General features: G+C 49.7%; 1 protein-coding gene across 1 annotated transcript; it reads left to right on the top strand.

Moving 5' to 3' along the window:
* Positions 1-649: 649 nt before the first annotated feature.
* Positions 650-9,889, top strand: LOC307086211 (protein zyg-11 homolog; the record flags this gene model as incomplete). The annotated part of the gene is made up of 13 exons (XM_079751349.1): positions 650-827; positions 1,065-1,900; positions 2,151-2,291; positions 2,393-2,569; positions 2,734-2,798; positions 4,655-4,754; positions 5,296-5,346; positions 6,504-6,665; positions 8,451-8,498; positions 8,615-8,815; positions 8,974-9,026; positions 9,113-9,210; positions 9,675-9,889. 13 exons carry the CDS (start codon positions 650-652, stop codon positions 9,887-9,889), a joined length of 2,325 nt encoding a protein of 774 aa, XP_079607475.1.
* Between the last annotated feature and the right edge of the window lie 592 nt (positions 9,890-10,481).

Below are 10,481 nucleotides of genomic sequence, written 5' to 3'. Positions count from 1 at the left end.
GAGTCAGAACGATACGACTGCTCCTTTGCTCTGAACTTTCCTCTCAAATGTTGTATTTTCATCACAGTTCTGTGTTGACATTCGTGGTGTTTAATGAATGCATCACTTAAAACATATTTGGGTGTTGTGTCCTTCTGTTCTTATTCTACAAAGTACAAGCTGCTCATACATCTAATGACACACATGCCTATTAGGGGTGGGAATCACAGGGTACCTCACGATACGATACAGATACTTGGCCCATGATACCGATAATATCGCAATACAGCGATTCTGCAACAATCAATATATTGTTAGCCAATCTTATAATGATACATCACGATATATGTCTATCGATGAATACAAAATGACCGTGAAAAGTTAAAGTGATGGATTTCGATCTTTATTCATGGTCCAAACTTACTCGACTTTGGTTAGTTAACTTCCGATCAGGTTTTCTTCATTCGTGTAGAGCACCTTATTTTATTAATTAAAATATAAATGTTTGGGGCAATATTTCCTGTCTAACTCTTAACGCTTAAAGCATAAATATGCAAAAATATATATTGCACGAAGAAGGGTGACGATATATCGATGTATCGATATTTGGTCCCACCCTTAATTCCTATACTATCTGAATCCAGGGCTCATAATGTCGTTTGTGTTTTGGATGTTCCAGGGTGCCCCGGCTCCTGTCATGTCTCTGTATGACCTGTGCCTGTCTCATGTGTGCCGGAGCCTGGACCAGCTGTGTGAGAGCAGGGCTGATGGCTCCCTGCGGCTCCGCCGGGCCCCCAGCCTGCCCACAGAGACCGCCGACCAGCTACTGCACAGGATGACGGTCGAGGGTAGGCCAGAATAAAGTGGGGGGTTCTTAAAACTGGATCAGAAATTTGGCTCGAGTCTGGAATATACTGAAAGCTTCTGAGATGTTTTCAAGAACAAATCTGTTTTCACCCCGGATGGACAGGCCAGAGAAGTCCCCAATCACTCGGAAACACGCCAGGCAGTGGTCTGAATATAAATACTTGATACACTTGTTCCCACATTTCTTTACTCTGTTCTTCCCGCCCTCCTGCTTCCAGGCCTCCTCAATGACAGAACCGTGGCCATATTCCGCGACAGCAAAGCCTTCCGTCTCCGCAGAGCGTTCATCAGGGGCGGCCCCGTCTCCGCGGGGGCCTTCCGCCTGGCCCTCTGCCCCCACCGCCTCCAGGACCTCGACGCCTCCCGCCTCTCCGAAGGCCGGGGCAGCGGGGCCGAGGTTCTGGCCGCCCTCCTCACCAACCCGGAGCTCACATCCAGCCTGCAGAGGCTGTCTCTGGCCGGGCTGCATCTGGACTGGGACCCCCTGGGGCCCGACGGAGGCCCCTCGGTCCGGGCTGCGGGGGGCTTCGGCTCCCTGCGGGCCCTGCGGACGCTGGACCTGGCGGACACGGGCCTGACGGACGCCGCGCTGGAGGAGGTCTGCTCGCTGCCCCTGCTGGAGAGCCTGGACCTCTCCCGCGGCTCCGTCAGCAGCCTGGCGCCGCTGCTCGGGCGCAGGGCCACCCTGAGGTCACTGAGCGCCCACGGGCTCCGTCGGCTGGGCGGGCGGCCGGTCGCCACGCCGACCGCCCCCGGCGTGCTCGCTGTGCTGACCCAGCTCAGCCAGCTGAGGCACCTGGATCTCTCTGACGACCGCTTCGCCGCCAACGACGCCCCGTGCGACTCAAGCGAGGTGGATGAGGCGGTGCGGCGGGTCCTGGAGGGGGGGCTGATCCTCCCGGCTCTGGTCTCCCTGGACGTGTCCGGGAGGAAGGCTGCCACTGAGCGGGCGGTCCGGGCGTTTGTGAAGGCCCGGCGCGGCCTGGTGTTCCTCGGCCTCCTGGCCACCGGGGGCAGCGCCTGCGAGGTTCTGACCTCACGGGAGAACCTGAAGGTACACAGAGGTTGTTGTTGTTGTTGTTACATGAGGTTTGTGACTCAGTTTGTGTCTCAGTGAGGACTCAATTCTCTGTTAAAGTGTTCATAGTCAAAATATGAAAACAACAATTTATTATTGATTTATTTTACAGGTAGACAATGCATTAGCAGTACATTGGATATACCTTAGATGTGTGTATGTGTGTGTGTGTGTGTGTGTGTGTGTGTGTGTGTGCGTGTGTGTGAGTGTGTGTGTGTGTGTCCAGGTGACCGGGGACGCTAATGAGGCCCAGGTGTGTGAGGCGTTGAGCAGGTACAGAGAGAGAGAGTGCTTCCTTCACGAGGCCCTCGTCCTTCTCTACAACCTGACCGTCGACATCGGCACGCCGCGCCAGGACCTCCTCCAGGTACCGAGCGACTCCTCTTGGCTTCTTCCAAACCCACGGAGGCTCTCTTGATTGCTTTGCAGAGTCCACCTATAACAGGTCTGATGACCTCTGACCTCCAGCTGGTGGTGGGGGGGATGAGGAGCCACCCCTCCTCCCTGAAGGTGCAGCTGGTGGCGTCCGCGTGCGTCTTCAGCCTCACCACACAGGACCTGGCCGAGGCCATGCCCTCCCGCCTGCTGGCCGCTGCAGTCGACCAGCTGCTGCTGTCCATGCAGAGCTTCCCCAGCCATGCACAGGTACCCCTCCTCAGTCAACACATTCTCATTTACTTTAAGGTTTTGATACAATTATGAGGCTCTATCACCCTAACTCCGATCCTGGGGTGTGCAAACGTATGATTGCACCTTGTATTTCCATTGTTCTGTCATTGGAAATACATGCTGTTTATTTCCCCCTCTAGGTTCAAAAGAACTGCATCCTGGCCCTCTGCAGTGACTACATCCTCCTGGAGATCTCCTTTAACAGGTCGGACCATTCACATCACCAGTGAGGCCAGTAACGCCGTACTGGCCTCGGACCACTTTTTTCAGTAACGAGTAATCTATCGCGTTACTATTTCCAAACCAGTAATCTGATTGAAGTTACTCATCAAAGTCACTGTGCGTTACTATTTTTAAAATTTTTTACCGGATCACCGATTGCCGTTGAGAGCGATGGAGTGGTGTGTGTGTGTGTTTCTGTCTGTCTGCCTGTCTGCCTGTTTGTCTGTTTGTGTGAGAGTGAGTGTGCGTGTGAAGAAGAAGTTAGTATTGGCAAAACCGGTTGTAATTTTTTATTTTGAGGCGGCAGGGGGTGTTGTTGCAGCTAAATGTAACTAATAAAGTAACTTGTAATCTAACTTAGTTACTTTTGGAATCAAGTAATCAGTAAAGCAACTAAGTTACTATTTTAAGGAGTAACTAGTAATCAGTAATTGGATTACTTTTTTAAGTTAACTGTGGCAACACTTGTAACGAGTAATCTAACGCTTTACTATTTCCAAACCAGTAATCAGATTAAAGTTACTCATCAAAGTCACTGTGCATTACTATTTTTTAATTTTTTTACTGGATCACCGATTGGCGTTGAGAGCGATGGAGTGGTGCGTGTGTGTGTGTCTGTCTGTCTGTCTGCCTGTCTGTCTGTTTGTGTGAGAGTGCGTGTGCATCTGAAGCGTACGTCTCCAAAGACTTCAATCTATCAGAGGCGAGTGTTGACCTTGACTCTCCAGAGTCCGCTCCACCAGTTGTTTTTAGCGACGGAATGAGTCGCGCATCGCTTACGTCACGCATGTGGAGATGCGTCCAGTGATCGCCCCTTAAAGCGGGCGGTGATATTTTAGCTGTGTTCGAAATCGTTCCCTATCAAGGATATAGTGCACAATATAGGGTGCTCGCCATTTTGTAGTGGTGTTCGAGTTCTCAGTGGTTAATTTCATGCACTATATAGTGGACTTAAAATACCCAAAATTTGAGTGTACATACGATGTTCCCTACATGTTACTCCCGTATACCACAATGCAATGCGGTCGTGTTTTTCCGGTGGAAGAAATCAAGTAATCAGTAAAGTAACTAAGTTACTATTTTAAGGAGTAACTAGTAATCATTAATCAGATTACTTTTTCAAGGTAACTGTGGCAAGTGCACTGCACATCAGACACACTTTGTTATATCACAAGTCTTATAGCGTTGGCCTGTTGGATGTCGTTTTCTTAACACATCTGCGTTTATACATTTTTTTCTACAACACACATTTTTCTCATGTATTTTTACTGTTTAATCCTTGAAAGCAAGCAATAGCAATTCATTGTTTTTTATTCTGGCAAGTCCATAGATCATGTCTATCCAAACTGTTTTTCATTTGAAGCTAAGGTTCGGAAAAATATGTTTTTTGAAATTTTTACTGTACAGCAATATCCTGATGGACATTATGGGTCCAAGAGGCAAAAATGTTCAGCATGCAAAATAAGGCCTGTGCACCGATTTCAGAAATGTTCATTCATCAGGGCGGCCGAAAACCGGAGGTTTTAAGGCCCCTATAGGAATTTTGGCACCAAACTTTTTATGTAAGTAACGTTAAAGTTTTAGCTCAGATACAGCTCATGATGCCAAGCTCACTTATTCCCTGGTTAGAGAACACATGAAATTACTTCCTGTAGTTCCTCAAGTGACAACAACAAAATCCAGAAACGTGGAATATAATTTTTTGAATGGAAACGAGGCTTCTAACTTGGTTGTAACAAAAGAGACGGTTTATTCAATCCATTCAATTCCTGTTCCGAGCATTACACATGTTTCTCTCATGGCATCCACATGGCATTAACGTGTGTTTCAATGTTTCAGGTATTTGGCCACCAATCTGGTGATGACCTGGCTCAGTAGCCATGACGACCCCACCTTGCAGAAGATGGCCGTCGCAATAATTTCCGTCCTGGTTGCCAAGGTAGGACTAGTGGGCACCGGGTCATAAAATATGAATAACATCTGATCACAATTTTGGTTTAAACGGTTTTCTTCAATCACACAATATGTTCAATAACAACTCAATTACAAATCATTTTGAACTTTAATTTGATCATAATTATAATCCCTGCCCCTGTTTCAGGTCATTTCTGCTATTGTTGGACATTCAAATTTTGAAATAAAAACATTGTTGAGCTATGAGTGGTCATTTTCTGTTAAACAATCAATCTATGCAGAGATGGAAGCAAATCTCTGCAGACAGCCTGTTTTATGTTCCTAGTTATATCTGGTAAACAACCCTCTGCTTCATGAAACACCCAGCCAACTCTGCCTGTATGCCATTTAAAGGATGTGTTAGAAGAAAAAAGTATTGTATCATTTAATGTTATTATTATTGATTTTTAAAAGAAGGGTTTTAAGTGTTTGAGTTTGCATCTTGCCTCTTCAACCCTTTTGTTCGATCTAAGAAAGACTTTCCTTGTGTCTTTGCTTCCTGCCTTTATTCCTTACTTCCTCCCTAGCTATCCACAGAGGAAACTACACAGCTGGGCACAGATGTTTCCATTATTAGGGTATGTTAACCATTAGATTGCATCATACTGTCAGGATCCGCCCCTGGTTTTCCCATTCACCTGCCTGCCACCCTGATCACTCCCAATTAACCCAACCACCTTCACCTGTGTTTCCCCTATATCAGTCCTTTCCTCCCAAACATTCCCTGCCAGATTGTCTCTTGTGTTTCACAGTGCTTTCCCGCGATTCGAATCCTGACCTACCACCTATCCTGCCTGCTCTCTGATCCCCGCCTGTCTGACTATCCAGCCTGCTCCTGACCCCCGCCTGTCTGACTATTCTGCCGGTTCCTGATCCCCGCCTGTCTGACTATCCTGCCTGCTCTCTGATCCCCGCCTGTCTGACTATTCTGCCTGGCGATCCTGAATCTGAATAAACGATTGACACTGTTCCACGCTCTTCGCCAGTCTGTGCACTTGGGTTCAGCCAAACGCTCACGTTACAGAGGCCAGATTGTTCTGTAACGTGAGCGTGAGCGTTTTTGACAGGCGGGGATCAGGAGCAGGCAGGATAGTCAGACAGGCAGGGATCAGGAGCAGGCAGGATAGTCAGACAGGCGGGGATCAGGAACCGGCAGAATAGTCAGACAGGCGGGGGTCAGGAGCAGGCAGGATAGTCAGACAGGCGGGGATCAGGAGCAGGCAGGATAGTCAGACAGGCGGGGATCAGGAGCAGGCAGGATAGTCAGACAGGCGGGGATCAGGAGCAGGCAGGATAGTCAGACAGGCGGGGATCAGGAGCAGGCAGGATAGGTGGTAGGTCAGGATTCAAATCACGGGAAAGCACTGTGAAACACAAGAGACAATCTGGCAGGGAATGTTTGGGAGGAAAGGACTGATATAGGGGAAACACAGGTGAAGGTGGTTGGGTTAATTGGGAGTGATCAGGGTGGCAGGCACGTGAATGGGAAAACCAGGGGCGGATCCTGACACATACTTTATATCTGAATGTTTAAATTGAGGTTGTTTATATTATCCCAAATGTTACATTGTTCATATTTAGCATGCTAACGCATATTTTAGCTCCACCTTAAACGGACCGGCGTCATGGATCCACAACACCAGATTCAACCCTTTCATACCATTAATCACGTTTGATTTGGTGTGTGTGTGTGTGTGTGTCTCACTCTCTGTTTCTCTGTGTCTCTCTGCCTTAGCAACTGCTGGGCATCGTGCAGCAGCGGGCCGCCCTGGGCGTGGTGGACAACACGCTGAGGTTCGCCCTGAGTGCTCTGTGGAACCTGACGGACGGCGGCCCCGCGGCGGGCCGACACTTCGTCCAGTCCCAGGGCCTGGAGCTGTACGTGGAGGTGCTGGAGGTCAGCCTGAGGTGGAGGAACGCACTGCTGGGCTTCATGTGTGTAGGGCCTTGTGCCCACCAAGGTAGCTCAGGAGGCAGAGCGGGTCGGCTGGTAACCGGAGGGTTGCTGGTTGGATCCCCGGCTCCTCCTAGCGGAGTGTGGAGGTGTCCCTGAGCGAGACGCCCCCCCCCCCCTGACTGCTCCTGACCAGCTGGCTGTCGCCCTGTGGGGTCGACTCCGCCCTCGGTGGGTGAAAAAGATGCAGTTAGTTGATCTAACAATTCATTTGGATTGGCCTTCATCCTATTCTGCCCCTCATCCCTGCCAGACCCCCGTGTCTCACCGTACTTGAGGAGTTGATCAGGAACCACGGCCAGTAGAAAACAGGTGGTTGCACCTTTTAGTATGTGGTCACAAGTAATGACTGGAAGGTATGGGAAACTCCTCCTTTTGATATACTGCAGTTTGTGATGAAGTAAGGAGATAACAATGGGAGTAGTGAGACAGAATGAGAGAGAAACAGAGCAATGGTAGAGGACCACAGAGGACATAATAATGTGAATTACATTGGAAGGACTATTAGTATGGAGTCCCATATCCGTGCAAAGTGCTTTGCTCTATCGGTATATTAATGAAGGGGCAGAGGAATGTGTCCAACAGCTACTTGTGCCAAAACCCTACGTCCCCTGAGCGTCGCTCCTGGCACATATACAAGACTTATGAAAGGGCCCTGGCTCATTTCTTCTGGCCTGGAATGAGACGGGCTGTATAAGATTACTGCCGGCACTATGCAGCCCTAGCACAGGCCCAAATGCCTCCCACTGCAACCCTCTCATCCCACTCCTTATCACTGAGACTCCCTTCAGCCCCATCCCTTGGGAACCTGCTTGATGTCCAAAGTAATGGTTGAAATGAAACTCCTTCGAGAGCTCATTCAAGAGCTCATTCAAGAGCTCCTACAACACCTCCTTCAAGACCTCCTACAAGACCTCCTACAAGAGCTCCTACAAGAGCTCCTACAAGACCTCCTTCAAGACCTCCTTCAAGACCTCCTTCAAGAGCTCCTACAAGACCTCCTACAAGACCTCCTACAAGAGCTCCTACAAGAGCTCCTACAAGACCTCCTTCAAGACCTCCTTCAAGACCTCCTACAAGACCTCCTACAAGACCTCCTACAAGAGCTCCTTCAAGACCTCCTACAAGACCTCCTTCAAGACCTCCTACAAGACCTCCTACAAGACCTCCTACAAGAGCTCCTTCAAGACCTCCTACAAGACCTCCTTCAAGAGCTCCTTCAAGACCTCCTTCAAGACCTCCTACAAGACCTTCTACAAGAGCTCCTACAAGACCTCCTTCAAGAGCTCCTTCAAGACCTCCTTCAAGACCCTCCACACGAGCGAAGGCCCTTTCCCTCCAAGACACACAATGGGGAAAGTATTGATAATCCATATTGCTGCGTGATTGACGAGGGGAACACCTGCCGGCCATGAGGCCAATGCTCCAGGCGGCCAGCTCCAAGAGCCGGCACAACCCCCCTCGGTCGAGAAAGGACTGGGAAGTGTACGGCAAGCAGCCACTGGCCCTGAGGTGGAAACAGACCTAGGGAGAGGAGACTTGAAGAAGGATGCTATGGGAGCGAACCACCGTGGGTGCTACCTGTGCTCTGTCTGTCTGTCCACACAGCCTGCCTACCCCTGAGGCCCTGGGAGGAAACGTAGTCCATTCCGGGAATGCCCGGAGTTTCACTTTGTCCCCTCCTGCTGTCCTCCCCCATTCTAAATCCAAGCCTTTTGTGTGTTGCAGTCCTACTGCTCCGAGCCCTCCGTCCAGCAGAAGGTCCTGGGCCTGCTGGTGAGTAAGAGGGCTGTGCTTCATGTTCATCCCCCACTCAGGGTTGCCAGATTGGGACCGATTTCCCCCACTACCGCCAGAGTCATTTTGGTAACTGGCTGACCCTTTGAGTGCAGAACAACCTGGCTGAGGTGGAGGAGCTGCAGGGGGCCCTGATGGAGGAGGACCTGCTGGACTACGTCCTCAGTGTTCTGGGGGACCCCCAGGTGGGGGTGGAGGTCGGGTACTTCGCCGGCGGCTTCCTCGCCCAGCTCTCCTCCAGACCCAAGGCCTGGACCCTCCATCAGGAGCTGTTGGAGACCGTTCACCAACAGCTGGTGTGTGTGTGTGTGTGTGTGTGTGTGTGAGCGGGGGTGAATGAGAGATTTCCATCGGGGGGGCTTTATTGGTTCTCTGATTCACACATTGACCTAAATACAAATCATTCCAACACACAAAGAACTTCTTCTAAGTGTCTCCTCCTCCTCCTCTACAGCATCTGACCGTCATGACTTGGAGCCCAGCAGAGAGAGAGATGGTCTCCTACAGGTGAGGTAGAACAACGGTGTACTCTGCTGCGTGACCCAGGTGTGTAAGCCTCACGGCGTTCCCTGTACTCTGGCCTCCTCCTCCAGGTGCTTCACTCCCTTCCTGCCTCTCCTCCAGACCTCCCAGCCAGCCGGGGTCCAGCTGTGGGCTGCCTGGGCCCTGCATCTGGTCTGCAGTCACAACGGTATGCCCTGCTGCGGTGGTGTGTTCTGGAGGACCCTGGGGAGGGGCTCGCTGCCAGCGTACAGCTCACCATGTTAAAGATGCTCCCCATTTTGAGCCGCTTTAGGGAACCCAAGGACGCTTGACATAAGAAAGGCGTTTTAATGCTCGGTTGCTTTCTGATCTTAACCGGTTGTCAGTGCTTTGTGCTTGGTTTTATGAACATCTTTACTGTGAAATGTACTGTATAATAATAATGTATGTATAAAAGTTGCTTTGGATGAAAGCATCTGCTAAATGAACCCTGTAAATGTAATATCATCCTACATACGTTCTGTAAGAAATGTAGAAATTGTGGAAATGACGTGAGGGTTTGTCCGTTGAGGTCCTTGAGGATGAAAGGCGCTGAATGACCCGACTTCACTGAGGTGGTCTTCAAAGAAACAGAAGCAGTACTGTCTTCTATTGGTTTCTCCATGTCCCCAGCCCCTCACTACAGCCCCATGCTCCAGCAGGAGGGGTTGGTGGTGCTCCTGGAGGTCCTGGCTCTCCACCCAGGGACCCACGCTGACGTCCGGGCCCTAGCCCGGCTCACTCTGCAGCTCGTAGGGGCCCGGCACCAGGGGACCCCAGCAGGCCCTCCGCACAAAGAGGGAAGGGGAACGGCTTTTCAGAGCCCCCTCGGCCCTTCTGGAGACTGAAGCTAATGACGGCCGACAGGTATTTGACTCATTAGTCAACACACGTGTTTCTGTTGTTACAGCAACATGGTAATAACTGTACTCAATATGGGACATGTTGGACATAAAGCAGCAACATGGTAATAACTGTACTCAATATGGGACATGTTGGACATAAAGCAGCAACATGGTAATAACTGTACTCAATATGGGACATGTTGGACATAAAGCAGCAACATGGTAATAACTGTACTCAATATGGGACATGTTGGACATAAAGCAGCAACATGTTAATAACTGTACTCAATATGGGACATGTTGGACATAAAGCAGCAACATGGTAATAACTGTACTCAATATGGGACATGTTGGACATAAAGCAGCAACATGTTAATAACTGTACTCAATATGGGAAATATTGGACATAAAGCAGCAACATGTTAATAACTGTACTCAATATGGGACATGTTGGACATAAAGCACCAACATGGTAATAACTGTACTCAATATGAGACATGTTGGACATAAAGCAGCAACATGTTAATAACTGTACTCAATATGGGACATGTTGGACATAAAGCAGCAACATGGTAATAACTGTACTCAATATGAG

The sequence above is a fragment of the Pollachius pollachius genome, assembly GCF_949987615.1.
Source record: "Pollachius pollachius genome assembly, chromosome: 14".
In the NCBI taxonomy this organism is placed as follows: Eukaryota; Metazoa; Chordata; class Actinopteri; order Gadiformes; family Gadidae; genus Pollachius; species Pollachius pollachius.
The sequence above is the reverse complement of the archived record's forward strand: the minus strand, read 5'-3'. Positions and strand labels throughout refer to the sequence as shown.